This window comes from Dermacentor variabilis, chromosome 2 (genome assembly GCF_050947875.1).
Source record: "Dermacentor variabilis isolate Ectoservices chromosome 2, ASM5094787v1, whole genome shotgun sequence".
NCBI lineage: Eukaryota > Metazoa > Arthropoda > Arachnida > Ixodida > Ixodidae > Dermacentor > Dermacentor variabilis.
In genome coordinates, this window is record NC_134569.1 from 206,274,112 (window position 1) to 206,291,293 (window position 17,182).

The 17,182-nt window shown below is 49.1% G+C and overlaps 3 protein-coding genes across 5 annotated transcripts in view; 1 reads left to right on the forward strand and 2 right to left on the reverse strand.

Annotated features, from left to right (window-relative positions):
• The window catches only part of LOC142573060 (insulin-like growth factor-binding protein-related protein 1), a 42,647-nt gene extending 32,345 nt beyond the window's left edge, over positions 1–10,302 (reverse strand). Inside the window, exon 1 of the mRNA XM_075682570.1 lies at positions 9,694–10,302. Coding sequence (XP_075538685.1) covers positions 9,694–10,132 — 439 coding nt within the window. The 5' untranslated portion in view covers positions 10,133–10,302. The remainder of the gene's footprint in view (positions 1–9,693) is intronic.
• Positions 10,303–13,152: 2,850 nt separating this feature from the next.
• Positions 13,153–14,812, reverse strand: LOC142573061 (uncharacterized). Its single transcript, XM_075682571.1, has one exon. It carries the CDS (start codon positions 14,724–14,726, stop codon positions 13,821–13,823), a length of 906 nt encoding a protein of 301 aa, XP_075538686.1. The 5' UTR covers positions 14,727–14,812; the 3' UTR covers positions 13,153–13,820.
• Positions 14,813–15,583: 771 nt separating this feature from the next.
• LOC142573059 (shootin-1-like) overlaps positions 15,584–17,182 on the forward strand; it is an 87,665-nt gene continuing 86,066 nt past the window's right edge. The window contains exon 1 of one of the 3 annotated variants that reach the window (XM_075682568.1): positions 15,584–16,575. In XM_075682568.1, the coding sequence (XP_075538683.1) occupies positions 16,482–16,575 (94 nt within the window). In that variant the 5' untranslated portion in view covers positions 15,584–16,481. The remainder of the gene's footprint in view (positions 16,576–17,182) is intronic. The other 2 variants (XM_075682567.1, XM_075682569.1) reach the window with 2 other exon arrangements.

A 17,182-nucleotide genomic window follows, 5' to 3' on the forward strand; every position in this document is an offset into this window, starting at 1 on the left:
CTTTTCTGACAACGCCAGGACATTCCGGCGCGCTTCTAGGGATCTAAAGCGACTATGGACAACAATAAGAGGAGAAGAAATTCACAACTTCTTCACTAGCCACCAGATCCGCTGGAAATTTATAGCTGAGAAAGCTGCTTGGTGGGGAGGATTCTGGGAAAGAATGGTTCGGTCCGTGAAAGCATCGTTGAAGAAGGTCTTGGGAAACAGCTACTGCAACTTCGAGGAGCTCACGACAATCCTAACTGAAATCGAAGCTGTCATCAACTCTAGACCCTTGACCTACGTCTACACGGAGGCGAGCGAACCCGAACCTCTAGCACCATCGCACTTTCTAGTGGGAAAGCGACTGACCACTCTTCCTGACAGCGGTTCCGCTACAGAGGTGGCTCAGCCCCCTGGTCAACTCACTCGTCGCTGGCACTACCGACAAAGGATGGTCGACCAATTTTGGCGTCACTGGCAAAAGGAGTATCTGACGAGTCTGCGGTCAGCACATTTCGCTGTTCCAAATTCGTCAAGCGCACTGAAGAAAGGCACTCTCGTTTTAGTCCATGAACATTATCTACCGAGGCAACTCTGGAAAACTGGACAAGTGTCAGAAGTTCTTCTCGGACGAGATGGAAGAATCAGAGCTTGCATGGTGCGCATGCCTAATGGAACCACATTGAGAAGACCGATTCAACTGTTGTACCCCATGGCATACATGGACGAATGACCTGAAGCTCATTCCGGGGGGAGTATGAAGAAACTGCCAACTTTAGCCTCATTCTTTTCGTCAACGGGCAACCCTGTACTCCTCCCGAACTCGCTCGGCGACGGGCATCCCTATCGAAATAAAGTTAGTTGTTTTGTTCACCTCAAACGAAATAGTCGGTTCTTTTTTGACCGATCATAATTTCCTCACGATAATTGTTAGTCAGAAGGCTGTACAGCATTCGCACACTATTCGAAAAATATTCGATATTCGATTATGGCCATATTTGATTCGTATTCAATTAGGTCTCGAAAGCTGCTGTTTGCACACCCTTACCCGCGATTTAATTTGGAGAAGGATTGGAGGCAATGCGCATTATAATTTACACGGGGAGGTGTCACGAGTTCACGGGGTGTTCTTTTTTTTTTTGTCTTTGGCAGATAGCGCGATTCTAACCCTTGATCTAGAGTAAACTAATCATTGAGGCGTCCATTACTTCCACGTGAAATCGAAATGCTTAATGAATTATTATCATAACTACGCGAATTAACTTTTCAAGTAATCACCTTACGGCACAAAATTCAATCTACGAATTGTAGCTAGTGAGTGTGCAAGGCATATAGACTTGGGATAAATTTTGAGGGTGGCATCGGTTTCGAGATACGCACCGTCAAACTTGTGGTAATGCACTGTTGTTCCACTTACTTGTTTAGGAAAACGCCGCTTTACGCACTGAAGCACAAGAGTAACTGGAACGCCAGTGCATTTCCTCGGACACTTTGAAAATTATTATCTCGAAACTCGCATACTCTTGAAAATTCGTTCTAAATCGATATGCCTTGCATACTGACTAGCTACAATTCGTAGATTAAGATATGTGCCGTAATGCATTCAATTAAAAAATATGTAGCGTAACTATGATAATTATTCAATTAGGTTTTTAGATTTTTCGTGGAAGTAATGGGCACCTCATCGAGTAATTTAGATCAAGGGTTGGAAAAGCTGGAAAACATTCATTAAAGCCAAAGAGGAGCTTTGACTGAAAATTAACTCCGCTAAAGAATTCTTCCGTGTGCAGATGAAGGACCTACTAAAAACTAACCAGTGTAAATTTTGGTCGTCAGTTTTACCACATGATACGACAGCTACTTCTATCTATGGTGGTTAACAATGATTCTACCAATGATCCATTCCATATATCAAATGCATATCATGAGTATTTTCCCTCCGTTTTTACTCGTGACAACACCGTCATCAAAGCAGACACCATTGCTCGTAGTGACGTGTCCATCAATGACATTAACGTTACCGAGGAAGGTGTTTTGAACTTAATATTGAAACCCGACATTAAGAAGTCTGCTGGGCCTGACGGCCTTCCGAACTTCTTTTTGGTACGATATTCATTATACACCGTGTCATACTGTCATATTTCACAACTCCCTGGCATTCTCTACAGAACCCTCATCCTGGAAAGTGGCTCAAATTCTCCCTTTATTCAAGACCGGTGAGAAACATATTATATCCAATTATAGACCGAATTCTTTAACCTCTCATTCGAGTAAAACGTTATAGAACATCATTTACAAACGCATTATGGAATACCTTGAGTCACATAAACTACTTATGTCCAGCAGATTCTGGTGCGGATTCAGCACATTAACGCAGCTAAAAAAAATTTACAAGTGACATTTGTATTAACCTTGACGCGTATAACCAAACTGACGGAATATTCATTGACTTTTCAAAGGTTTTCAATAGCGTGATTCATACGAAATTGATGTATAAACTTGACGCCATCCTTAATAATCCCCGCCTTCTCAGCTGGATGTCTAGTTTTTTTTTACCCGTCGATCCCAATTTGTGTCCTTCAACATAGCTAATTCCAGGGTGGCAGAAGTGCCTTCAAGAGTGCGATAAGTTTCCATGTTGTGTCCGTTGCTTTTCTTGATCTTTATGAATGACTTGCCTCGTCACATAACCTCAAATTTACGCTTGTATGCTGATGACTGCGTATTATATCATAAAATTTCCTGCCTCTATTACCGTTGACAGCTTAAAAAATCACTTTCTAATTTTAGCTCTGGTGCGCTACCCGGCAAATGACAATTACCATCCGTAAAACCGTCGTTATGACAAATTTCGCTAACAAAACGACGTCTCCCGTTATTACTTGCGAAATTAATAATACTCCCATTCAGAGCGCTAGCGAATATAAATACATTGGTCTTGTTTTCACACCCAGTATGTCTTGGTCCAAACACATATATTTAATAACCTCAAAGGCACTGAAAAAAAAGTTAAGCTATCGGCGCCGCGCATTGACCACGGCCCCAAGGGATACTAAATTACTTGTGTATAAATCATTTATATGGCCGCAATTAGAATAAGCTTCTCCTGTTTGGAATCCGCACAAACAATGCGACATTAATCAAATCGAGGCCATCCAAAATAAAGCGATTCGCTCCGTATGTTGCAGGTTCGACAGGGATTTTTCACCTTCCACAGTGGCTTCATCCTTATGGGCTTGCAACCGTTCTCAGATTGCCGACGCATGGAATCGCTAAAGTATCTGCATTGCATTATTAACGCCTCTTGCCGGATTTCTTCCGATAATTACCTCGCACCTGCTAAACCATCTAATACTAGAAGTCATCATCACCTAAACATCGCGCCTTATTTTGCCCGTATGGACACCTTTAAATATGGTTTCTTTCCCCGTGTAATTGAATATTGGAATTTTTGGCCCGGTCCTACTCGTTCTCTTGCTTGACCTTATATTTAGCGACTACTGAACAGGTAGTTAATATTTTCATTTGGTCTGTATTGTTCCTATTGCCTTCTATTGTTTGTCGTTGCTCTGCTTTTCACACCCACACTGTAAAATAATTTACACCCTGAAAAGTGAAAAAGGGTGTAAATGTGTCTATAACTCACACCCTTAGGGTGTTATCTATATAACGGACACCCGATGGGTGTGAGTTAGACACATTTACACCATTTTTCACTTTTCAGGGTGTAAATTATTTTACAGTGCACTCCTGCAATAGCCCAGTATGGCTGCAGTATGTATAAATAAATAAATAAATAAATAAATAAATAAATAAATAAATAAATAAATAAATAAATAATTGTGCTATCTGCAATAGGCAATGCTTCTTTTTTTTTCTTAAAGGACCGCGTAAGGGAGGTCGACTTGTGTGGGACGCGGTCATGTTCCACCAACGGTTCGAGTCGAAACTAGTCAAACGAGTTTGTTCGCGACTGGCGAAGCAGCACCTGCGTCGCAATTGTTGGCCGTCATAGAATGGCAGCGATTCGCCTCGCTCATGGAGAGAGCGGCCGATTTCTCTGTCAACATCTAAACCGCACCCCTCACGATGCCCCATTGTTTCATAGCTATACGATGCCACGATGCCCCATAGTTATAGGATGGAATCTGTAGAACGCCGTCTAAGAAGCATTTTCAGCGAAATAATTTTAGCCCGATATCTCTACTATACTCCAGGTACAAACCCAGAAAACGCCTGGTTCCATAAATCTGACCTTGAAGCTCAGCTAAGGTCAAACTGGGACTTACAGCCTGCCGCTATACGTGCGGCTGCTGCGTACGCCGCGTGGGCGCCCATATCGATCCGCGATGTGGACCAAGTGCGCCGAGTGCTGTTAGCTTCGTATGCGCTGTGCTTTCGACGCTTAGTTCGCGTTCAAGCGAGACGCAGCGTGGAGGTCGATTCGCTCGCTGCTGCTGCTGCTGCTGCCTGTTCTTTTTTGTGTGTGTGTGTGTGTGATCGTAGATACGGTAGTCGCTGACGGCGCCGAGCGGCGTCTCTGTCATTTCCCAAAGGAAAAGAAAACCGTGCTATATCGCTCGACAAACTAGGTTTAACCGCGTTCAGCCACGGCAATGTTTTTTTTCTGTTTTTTTCATATCGGTTCATTATTAGATGACATAGAAGAAATTAACTGACAGTGATCTAAAGAAGGGAAAGACGCTTGATTCTGCAACCCATGAGGGTAAACTCTCCTCTTAGTCGCTGCCAGCGGTGGCACTCTCTCTCTGTCTCTGCCTCTTTAGTAGCGTTAACAGGCGTTAGCAAGTGTTCCTGCCCTGTCTTCTCCCATACAGAAGCCGAGAGACATACCGCGGCGTCGAGCGCTGCCTCCTTTTCTTTTGCGGCGTTGCACCTTCCTCGTTGGTCGCGCTGAGTGACGAAACACTCACTGCGACGATGCATGTGCGCTGGCGACCGTGGCTCCTTGGCTGGGATCGGGCGTCCTCGAGAGGGAAGGAACGCGGCATGTGGTTTGAAATGCCAGCTGTTCTCGCGGGGGGGGGGGGGGGGGAGGTTGCGGACGCATCGCTGTACGACTTCGCAGACACGACTGTCATGGCCGTCATGAATACGCTACACTTGTTTGTTAAAGAAACCCGGTGAGAGGCCCTGGCTTTAACCATATATCACTTTGGCAGCGAGGCCACGAGCGTAGAGGATGTTCTCATTTTCTTTACAGCGCGGATGTTCAGTGGAGTTGCACGACTGTTCTCGTGTGGTGGCGCACACTGTAAAATTATTTATACCATAGAAAATGGTCTAAATATGTCTATAACTCCCACCGTTATACCCCAAAATGGGCAGGCGAACTATAAGAAATAGTGCGCCACTCTATAGAGATATTCGCCAGAGAAGGGTGTAAGCTAGGGTGCGAGTTACAGACACATTCACACCCTTTTTCGCTTTTAAGGGTGTAGAAAAAAACGGCCGTGGCTTAGCTTGGTTAAGCCTGGTGATTGCGAAGCAATAGTGACCGTAGCGCCCCTGGTGAGAGGAGCGGGAGTTAGGCCGCCGTTGGTGGCTACCGCCTCGCCTCACGACGGCGTGAGATGGGGCCCCGTTTTTACACAGCTGGTGTGACGTCACTCTAGGTCACGTGGTGTGACGTCACGCAGCGAGGTCACGCTAAAGGTCAATGGTGCCTACCACCGCCTCGCCACGGAACGGGCTGAAGTGCGACCTAAAGTAGTATTGCTTCGCAATGAAAGAAGAATAAACGTGCGCAGGCTAGTACTGCGCCAAAAGAAAAGAGAGTTGGGAGGACGAGGAGAAATAGCTCGGTGTCCGGCTTGTGGCATGGGCTCACAATTTTATTACAGAGGGTGTAAATTGTTTTACAGTGACAGCCAACATCGCATGTGAGCTGGTGAACAGCGAGGGACGCTGCTTGGATGACAGCTCGGAATCCGGGCCTGCTAAACGTACAGTCGGGGTCGGTATAGAGCCGGTGCGGAATACAAGGAACATGCGTCGTTTGTGGCGAGCACTAAATAGAAGCGCGCTAAGCTCAGACAGCACGCACGATAGAAGCACTAAACTAGGATATAATGAAGCGCCTGGAAAGACTAGCGTATACTATAATAGAATACTCGATGTAGAGAAGGCACTTGCAACTCCTTGGATAAATTTCGGGAAGCGGCAAACCGCAACCATATGTAGGACTCCCGCAGGTCGTGAGAACTGTCCTAAGCAGCTTCGCTCTCTTTCATGTATAAGTTGCTCGAATTTGAATACGTCTGCGATGGATGTGTGTGCGTGCGTTTGTGTGTGTGCGCCCTTGCAAGCGAAATTCGGCCCACGTTGATGCCTTATGTGCCGCCATGCGAGTTGAACACAGAACCTAGATTACTCCCAATTTCGTTAATCATATGCATGAATATTTGTGGAAACTGGCATTTTTTCCCCCGAACTTTCGTCAGATCCGTTTCATTTGATCATGCTGTCAAGGCGGTTCATCGTCTCATTACTTTGTTTTCTTTTCTTTTTTTTTCTGAGAGCGCCAAAAGACAGATATTGCAGTTCTCTATGGACACATGAACAGACAACCTGAAGCGGGCAAATGGGACGCATGAGCTTGCAGCCCTGCCGCGGTGGCGTAGTGGCTCTGGTGCTGCGCTACATAGCCCGAGGGCGCTGGATGGAATCCTCAGATCTACCAGCACCATCTATGTTCCATAGATGTCCATAGGACATGATGTTTCAGACATTGCACACATGCTGTAGATATCTAGATTTATCTAAACAACATTAGAAATACATATATACCACGGATAATCTAAGTCCCACCTAGATCACGCACGCTGCTGTAACGTTGTAAGGATATCGCAGCTGGACATATGTGAGCTCTAATGATTTTCACTTTAGGCAAGCAGAGGTCTATAGAATATCTAGTGGAAGTTTCTCAGTTAATGCTAGCGAGCCATACTTGCAGATGCCACATCGCGTGTACTACAAAGGACAAGTTCAGCACAACGTTCGCAGAAGAGGCTGCGCGGCAGAACGCCCACACAGCGAGATCATGTTACAATGCGGGCACACATGTGTAGTACACGTGCCCACGATGAGGAAGCGCAGCGTACGCTCATCCTCCTGGACCTCCCTCGCGGCACACTGAGCATATGAAATTAAATGAAGTTTTAGAATTAAACTGTGTCAGTAAATAGGCGGAGTAGATAAATACATACGCGATTCAGTCATGATAGGTTTCCAGCTATAATTTGAACAAATGAGAAAACATGATTGTGTCGTAGGGAAACTAGAAAAAAATGGTCTGTGGGGCGGAGCAACTATTCGTGTGTGGTCTCAGAGAGAGAGTAAACTTGTATTTTCAAATCAACAAGATTCGAGTCCGGCGTCTTTTTAGTGGGTCTGGGCACCCGCCGCGGACGCGGTTAGACCTTGTCTCGAAGCGGCTTCCTCGGCTCGCTGGACGGCCCAGAGTTGTGCTGTCAGGTCAGAGCTGAGCAGTGCGGTCATCCAGCGCGAGCGGAGGCTGGCGGTGGAAGAGACGGAGGGGTCGGCGCTGCCCGACTTGTTTGTTAAGTCCCGACACTCTCATAGCATGTGATTAGGTGTGGCAACCTCGCCACATGATATGCATCCGTTTGTAGTGTACATGTCTGGATACATAGCGTGCATGAGTCTGGGCTTTCTGTAAGAATCCGTTTGCAATTGTCTGAAGTGTACTGCTTGTGTCCTGTCTAACCTAGCGTGAGGGAATGGGTATACGCGTCTTTGTAACTGATAGTGTGTCGTGATGTCGAAAATCATTTTTGTCATGTTGCTACAACATCCATTAGACGTCTTGTGAACAGAAGCAACGCCAGGCTACCACGTAGCCGAACGAAAATTACCTGAAAGTTCTCGACGAGCCTTCACTGTCTAACCTGAGCTTCTGGCTCCACCTTCTGCTTTTGCGAAATTTAGGTATACCACATTCGATGTGAATGTCATTGCATGCGCGATAAAGCTCGGGGAATTTAGCGTTTTAAAAGATCATGCCGCATAAAACTTAACTATACAAAGCTTTAATTACACTCCCCCCCCCCACCCTATACGCCATCTTTAGTAAATCGTCAAAAAAACATAAAATGCAGCCACCCGATATGACGTAGCGCGTACATCTCTACGACGTCAGTATGTAATGTCCATAAAGAGTCTAATTCTAAAGTAGATCGAGTGAACGTCAATAAGACATCGGATATACTTGATCTTTCTTTGCGAAGTACATGTTAGTAGGACGTCCTTTAGACGTTATTAGAGACGTGGTCGAATGGATCACACCCAGATGTTCATAGAATATCGGTGGTTCACTGGGGTGCGGAATGAGGGGCGCAGTGCAACGACACCCGTGCACCATGCTCTAGGAGAACCCCAGGTGGTCAAAATTGATCCGGAGTCCCGCTACGGCGTTACCTTTTTTTTTTTCTTTGGCACGTAGAACCCCAGAATTAAATTTGTTTTATGAGCTTACAGCTCATACGAAGTCGTTCCAATATTTACGAGGGTTTTGCAAAAGTCCTGCTCACGAATTAGTGGCACGTGTCAGAGCGGAGAATAATATACATCAGTTTTGTCCGCTTTGGATGAATGAGATGACTGACCATGTTCAAATGATTTAATTTCTAATTCCAGACCTGATAACTTGGTACTTCAATTTTTCAAATTTCTCATTAAAAATCCCAAAACTTTAGAATTTTGCGATATCAACAGCTCTCGTAAAAAAACAAATGATGGTCTAAGTAAAAAGGTGTGCTCCCAGCAGTCGGTGCATTTTACGTCAAAGGTAACAGGCCGTATTGAATTCGGTGCAGTGGATGCCAAGCAAAACGATTTCTCCGTTCCTGTGTATTTAAATAACATCTCCGGAGGTAAATCTTCCTGTTAATTAAAGGGCTAATATTCAGTTTGACTGCGACAACACATCCCCTGCTCGTTGATGCTAAGTACTTACGCGGGCGGCCGATCAGCTGAGGAGCTCACCACACGTAACCGGTCCTGCGCGTAGGGTTTAAGGCAGATCTTTTCTACTGCTCCGTGTAATCACACACACAAAGGCCGAAACGATCGGAGGGTGATCGCCAGTCGACTGGCGATGACTTGACCTGTATACAACTACCGAGATATGCTTCAGGGGATACTAAATGGTTAACCATGTGAGGTGTGCGGATACTGTGAAGTTCCACTGCTTCCAGGTTTGGCCTGCGCGTTACAAACCAAATTAAAACCCTAGCCAGGATATGCATGTATATCGTACAACAGTATGAGGATTGACCCGCCAAGTTATCACGTACCCTTAAATAAAAGCGGTCTCCGCCGTCGCCCCAGTTTACTCGGCCAGACAGATATATCCAAATAAAGCGGGGACAATTGAGCCAATAAGAAAGCTGTGCTTAAAAAAAAAGAAAATAAACCTAACGAAAGAAACTGCGGCTTTTCCAGCAGCTGCGCTGGCCGTCTGCAGCAAAGACAACGAATTTATTCGTCGATGTACGCCTTTTAGAAACGCGTTTGCTAATGTAAAGTCGCCACGAGCGCCAAGGTGTGCTTCTATCTATCAGCGCCGTTGGGGGGACGAGAAGACCGCGACGGCGGCAGAAGACCCGCGGAAAACGCGACGCGGTCCCCGAGACTGATGCGCATCGCCCAGTGCTGCATACGCACCGGTGTAGCAGGGTCCCCGCGAGGCTGCCTCGAGTCCGTTCCTCTGCCTGTATCGCTGCTCGGTCAGCTGGCACACGTTGTCGTAGGTGACGCCGTCCGAGCCGCACACGGGCTCCGGCCGCGAGCAGACGCACAGTGCCTCGGCGGGGTCTCCCGGCGCCAGGTCGCGCCGCAGCCGGCACTCGAGGTCCTCGCCGCAGGGCCCGTCGGCCAGGCTCCCCTTCACCGAACGATGGTAGCAGCGCTGGCCCTCGCGCTGGCCGCACACCATGCAGCAGCCGCACGCGTCCTGCACGATGCCGGACAGGCACTGACCCCGCGGGGGCTCGCACCGGTCCAGGTCGCAGGGCCCGCACTCGCGGCGCGCCGCCGCCGACGGTTGCAGCGCGGCCGCCGCAACCAGCAGCAGCAGGACGGTGGGATGCGCGATCCTCGACATCGTTGGGGTTCGCAGTGGCCGCTCACGCCGTCTGTCTGGACTTCGGGGCAGTGAAGAAGCGCGAGCGTGTCGTCTGCGCCGAGGGCCTCTGCGAAGCTTCCAAGACGAGCTGACGTGGAGTGCTCTACTGGTCGTGGTGGGCCTCCGCCAAACTCTCCGCGTTTGGGACGTTTTGTCTTGGGCGGGCGGGGCCGCGCGGAGAGGAGGACGCGCGGAGGAGGGGAGCAGACTTTCGCGCGGCCTTCTCCGCGCGCACACAGATGGCGCGTCGGTCGAGGCCCGCGGCGCACCGAAACCGAAACTGCCGATAACGCATCTTGCTGCCGTCTTCGTGCGTGTTCCTCCTGCCTTCGCAATTAGGCGCGGATTGGGTTCGCCTAAGGCTGACTTTTGTTTACGTATCACCTAGGTAATGCTGACACAAACGGAAGTAGTTTTGCTATTATCCGACAGGCGACGCAGCTGTCGAAGGCGTACTTTATGATTGTTCTTGTTACTCCTTTTGCCTGAAGTTTGCTTTGCCGTCTACGCTGTTTGCTTTCCCTAGTATAGCAGGCCCGGCGCGCTCTTTCACCGTCTTCGGCACACGTTTTCTTCCCTATGTTCTTCTATATCTGGAGTTTCGTCACCTTCGTCGAGGCGAAACCTTTCCGCGCTCATCCCACGTTTCCGATGCGGTGACGCAAGAGCAGTACGGTACGCGGAGGCTGCGCGATGCAAGGACTGAAAATAATAATAATAATAATAATAATAATAATAATAATAATAATAATAATAATGAAACCCGAGGAGCGAACAAAGGGCAAACTGCGCTCCGGCAGGGCGGAATGGGAGAGGGCGGAAGGAACTAATCAACTCGTGCCAAGCAAAACATCGGCGCAGACAGAACCACTCGGGTAACCAGAAACCTCGCTGGAAAGGAAAGCCGCTGCTTGCGAGACGATCGCGCTGCCGGCCTAGGGTGCTGAGAAAGCAGAAAAGCGCTTCGGCAACACAAAGAAAGGGAAAGCGAATGAAACGGGAGAGGCAACGAAGCTTGGGCTGGCACAGCGCCCACCCGGCAGAGGTGGCAGCACCGTCCGTATAGCTGCTGGGGCGCGGCGCTGGCGTGGGCGGGTTGAGCGCGGCGCGGGATTGCCGGGGCTGTTTGTTCTCTTTGTGACGTTTCTTTTACAATGACTACTCACCACGTCTAAACACAGCGATAACTCCTCGGAGACGAGCTCCTTTGCCCAAGGGCACGCCACATGTACGGCAACCTGTTCCCCGTGCTTACCAGTTTCATTCGAAATAATTATCGTATATGCAAACGAGACAATTAAATGACCATGACGAATGCAAGTACCATTATATATATATAATCATGTCATGGAGAAGCCAAGAAAGACACTAAGGACAACATAGGAGAAATTGCTTGTACTTACGAATTGAATTAAAGGAAAGAAATTAATGGCAATGAAAGTGGATGAAAAAAAACCACTTGCCGCAAGTGGGGAACGATCGCACGTCTTCGCATTAGGCGTGAAGCGGCCAGTCGCGCGGAAATTTCGCGTGCATTCACAGGTTTCTTTCACGCTCGGAAAAAGACTTTTATGTAGCCCATATTGAGCAACAGAAAGCTAGCTGTATCGGGAATTGTTCATGTTGCTCTACAATTTTCTCATTGACACTTTTCATCTCATAGTAATATTCGAGAAGTTTATTAATTAAGACTAGTTATGTATTTAGTAGGAATGAAAAACAATCTGAGTATCTCTAAGCGACGTCAAACAGCTTGACTCTGTCCAGCTACGTGGCATGTGCATATTTTAAATCTTGGTGCATATGATAGTTGGGACGCCCTATGTGTATATATATATATATATATATATATATATATATATATATATATCCGCCAGTGAAGCAATCCGTGGCCCCTTGTTTTGTATTGCATCACGTTGAGCCAATGTTTAAACACGTCGGCGTCCTTCATCTCATGGTGGTTGGGCCGTGCATCAAGAGGAAGAAAAAGAAATTACAGACTACTTAAACCAATGAAAAAATATATTCGAATTTGTTCGTTTTGGTGCTGTTTATTTCGACATTCCGGATAATTCGATCAAGCCTTGCGGTTCCGCAAGGGTCCAATGAACGAGAGTGGAACTGTACAAAGTGTGTGCGATGAGCGCAAACTTATCGATTTGTATTACGAGCTTCCTCGCATGAGGCTGCTCCGCGGTTCTTGACACGTACAATCCTCGTCAAAATACTCGAGGCAACTCCGCTGGCGACTAGCTCTGATTTTGCAGGCCTGGGCTCCCATGCTCAGGAGAGTAAGGAACAATCACACTGAGCTCTCAATCTTTGGTATTTAGAGCTGTTAGGCTTCAGTAGAGTCCTTCCGACAACAGATAGGGTCACGAATGTAGTGGCTTCGTAACTATTGACAAGGAATGCGAGAGCGCAACTCTTTTTTTCATTGTTGACGAAGGGGACCACTACACCTGAACAGGCTTAGGGATCGCTTTCAAAGCGAAAATCCTGCAAGCGACTGCGAACTTGATTAGTCTTGTTTACTAGCGAAGCGATACAGCGCCTCCCACATAAGCAGCTCGCTCAAGATGAAGAAATGAGCGGTTTGAATGTGCGCCACACAGCAAGAATCTGTTTTCCCGCGCACGTGGCGCCATCCGCCGAGCGTGATGCTAACGAAGCAGCATTCCGACGCATACGCGCTTGTTTTTCTCTTTCGGGTACCGGAAGGAAAGCTTTGCGGGTTGCGCACTTGGTTAGCACGTCGGCGACGACGTCTGTTTCAGCGCATGACTTTCGGGTAACGGCTGTTTGGTCAGTAAACAACTAAGAAACAGTGACCGATAGGCAGCGACGGTCAGCTGATGTCGCCAAACAACCAAACAATCGCGCACAAGACGGCAGACTGAGGTTTGCGAGAAGAGGATCACAAAACATACGGGCGTGGCGCTTCAATGCATACTCGGTAAATGACACATACTCCGCAACGAGCCCTTCAGCAAAACGGCGACAATGCAAAGTCACTTTATTTTATAATACGAGCGTATGCGCGCGACACCAGCGTCTTCGGTCGATGACGGGTCACGCGCAAATCTCGAATGTCAACAAACACAACATGTCTGTAAAAGAAACAACAAAGCGCGAAAAATAAAATGAAAACCAAACAAGAAAGAAAGAAAAAAACAAAACAAGGTCCACTCTTGCATGGGGCGGTTGTGGGGGAGGGGTTGTGGGACGTAGCCTATGCGTAACAAAATGGAGAAAAATCCCCGCGTGCCTTGGCGTTTGGTTAAAAGGGAGGTAGAGGTACTGGTGTTGTGTTTTCGAGCTGTGCTCCACGAGCATACAGATGCACCAGTTGGCGTGGGAATCGTAACAAACTTCACTAAAAGTGAACGTAACCGGGTAAAGCAGCGCTTGAAGCGTGGTCCTCTGAACGGAGGTCGGAAGAGGGGTCAATCTGTTCACTGGGCGGTCGATCTCGGCGACGTCGAACTCTTCGGTGCCCAGTCGATCAACGACCCAGTACATACATAAACTCACGTCAAAGTATCGGCGTCTAGGAGGGGCGAAGTGAATTGGGGCGTGGTGGTAAGGGGGAGATCACTGCTCGCGCCGGCCACACATTTTTTGTCGCCGTGAGTCCGTAGTGAAAACATTCCTAAATGTGCGCCAGCTAGGGGACGGGCAGCTGTAGCGCCGCCGCGACGACCTGCTGTGCAGTGGCCCGGGTCTCGGCGACCCTGTCCCTGACACTGACGCAGTCGCAGTCTCTCAGGTAGAAGCGCAGCGGCTTGGCCGCCGACTCGCGACCCGCTCCCTCGATGCCCACACGGCGCGAGACGACGATCTCCTCGGCCGGCACGTCGCCCTCGCTGTCTCGCTCCAGCCACAGCGCCTGGCTATCGGGCAGGAACTCCTTGTTGAGCGTCTCCTTGGTGATGTTCATGGCGAGGCACAGCTTGGAGGGCCCATTGCAGAGCTCGAACAGCTTGAGCTTGCGGCCGGCGTCCTTGCGGCGAGCGCCGCGCAGGCGCCGCATCAGATCGACGCCTTGAAGGGGAACGGCGCTGCGCAGCAACACCGCGGCGCCGTCGCCCTCGCTCGAGATGTTGAAGCAGTGGTACATGCCGTACGCGATGTACACGTACGCCGTTCCCGGGTCCATGAACATGGGCTCGTTGCGCTCGGTGCGCCGGCCGTTGAACGAATGCGAAGCCTGGTCATCGCAGCCCAAGTAACACTCGGTCTCGACAACGCGGCACTTGAGCACCGTGCCGTCGGCCAGTCGCCGCACGAGGATCTTGCCCAGGAGGCGCCTGGCTAGCAGCTGGCAGTCGACGCCGTAGAAGCGACGGCTGAGTCGCGGCGTCGAGGCGCCGATCGGCTCGTTCCAGAAGCGGCTCACCTCGATCGTTGCGGCCGCGCGACGCTTGTTGGCGGCCGGGCCGCCGCTGCCGCTCGCCGACGAGGGCTGGCGTTCTTCGTCATCGCTGCAGCCGCCATCAACGACGAAGGGCCTCTTTACGGCCGAGGCCGTGGCGGCGCGGACCGGCGGGGCGGTCCGGGCGTCACCATTCATCGCTAATCGAAGCGTAGGCTCGGGCTGCGAGCTCTGTCCGCGAGGCGGCCGCCATCTTGGACAAGAAGAAGAGAAAGGTGGGGGCGCGCGAGGCGAGCAGCGCAGTGTAGGCAGACCAGCAGACTGTCCCCGCGTCGGAAACACCGTTTTTAGTTTTTTGTTTGATCGCGCGTGAGGCTCGAGCCGTTAGAGCGAAGCCTAATGACACTTGAGTGTTTTACTATTATCTGCTCGTTAGTCGTAAAAAATACATGATTACTGTGCGCTAGATAAAGTGCGCGCTCTGTACTAGGTCTTACCGCGACTGGAAGATTTTGGACTTTCTTTTTCTTGATAATTCCGTGTTTCCTTACGCCATTGTAGCAGCGCAAGTTAAGTGCGCGGCGAACTCAGTCCTCGAGCTACTTGTTACAACCAGGCTCTGTAACAACATATATATGCGGCAAATTGTGGCAGCCTTAAATATATCATCCGCTAAGAAAACACCCGCGTGTTCCCGTTATCATTGCATAGCTGGTCCTTTGGCAACAACAGGCTGGGTTTGGGCGGACGTCGGCAAAGAATGCCGGTGTAGACTGCGCAACGCGACGAGAGTGTCTTATCAGCAGAGTTATTAATCTTGTTGTTGTTCATAACTATGTTCACGACCTTGGCCTCGGTGGAAGCTGCTAGTGGTTTGCATGCATGGCGCAATCGTAAATTCACGGGAGAGGAAATTTTTTTCTCCAACAGCATTCTGCCAAATAGACGAACTACTTCAAGAACACTCAACATGCAATTACAGTACTGACTGTACTGGTCGCGACAGAATTAATATCCAACAAAGACATCGTAGCTTTGTTACTCATCTTATCAGTTACTCATCTTATCCTCATAGAGTAGCAGTTTTGACAGCACGCGCAAAGAGTGAAAAAGAAAACACTAATAATACAGAAACGAAACCAAACCTTGCTGAAAAGCATTTAATTTTTATCGCGTAGCTTACTTTGAGTTGTTCATATTTAAGTACTAATAACGTTTTGGCGATGGAAAAGAAGTTCAGTGTTTTCAACGCTCACTCAAAAGAGAAAGAATATCCAGAGTGCATTTATAACAAGACAGCGAAACCGAAACTAACTTGTGCAGCGAACCGTGTTACATCACTGAACGTAGCAAACACACGTGCGCGGCATGCCGCGTAGTTGCGCTTCTGATAGAGCTGACCCTGCGGAGGAGATCTCGCGCGGCGACGCAAGCCGGTTTCTCATCTGCCCCGCGAAACACTCCTCCCAGCCTAGGCTGCGTGCCGCCCTAAGTAAGCGCGGCGGCCCGACGCAGGGTTCAAGTGCAGCTTGTGCGCTCGACTCCGCGGTTTAATCTCGCCATCTCCAACGGGCTAACATCCGCTACCGCTCTTCCAGGCTGTGCGTTGTGCGCGCTCAAGTTGGTTTCGTCGTGCGGCGTCGAGGGGGGTGACGCTCGTGCCCAGAAGAGGTTTTCGTTTACTCGATTTTCGTTTTTTGTTTTTTTCACTTCGCCTCGACGACGCGCTGCGCCTCGTTTGCTCACGCTTTTTACTTGGCACGGCCGGTCATATTTCGGCCTGTTCCGGGATCGTTACACTCTCCTTCCGTCGACCGGTAACTGCGTGGATGTGTGGAGCGCGCAGGAGCGCAGGTGATCTTGGAGCTTATTCACGAGCCAATGTGACCATCTCGAGGAGCGATCGCTTCGACACATCTCTCTGCGGTATTGACGCTGTCGTGCACTGGCAAGATGACCACGCAAGCGGAGGGTCGGTGTGCCACTTGCGCCGACTACGAGGTGGAGAGGCCAAAGTTCGTTCGACTGACGCAGCTGTCGAGGCAAGGTAAACGACACACTTGATACGATCATCTAGATTGCGGGATTTCGCGCGCGTGTCTATAGCGTCCCAACTTATCGATCTCTAAATTTGGCCAACTTATCGGCGCGGAAGTTCGGTTATTTCGCAACCGAAGCGCCACGCCGCGACACCACCACAATGTGCGCATATCTCCTCCGCCCGTTCTTATTTTTGACGGCCGCAGGAAGCGAGCGCGCGCTGTCACATTTTCTGTTGCTTCAGTTCTGCGCGCGATGCGTGTGTGTTTTATTTTCGTACAAACGCCGCTCTTTGCATGCGTCACCGGCTCCGTACGTGACGGAGACACGTGTATACGCTTGTTTAAGTAGACGCTGTAGATTCTGGGCCAGTACGAACATGCGAGGTGTGCGTGCTTGACTCGTATACATACATCATGGCGCGGCAGCTGTGTAGGTGTGTCAATCGCGCAGAGCGTTTTTCATTGCATGCTGTAGACGCTGCAGTGCATATAAGCAGGCCTTGCCACTGCAAATGAATGACAATAAAGTATGAAGCCGGAAAGAAATTAATGAAGATATACTATGCTATAGTTGCTTATCAAATAATTCGAATATAATATAAAAAAAGAAAG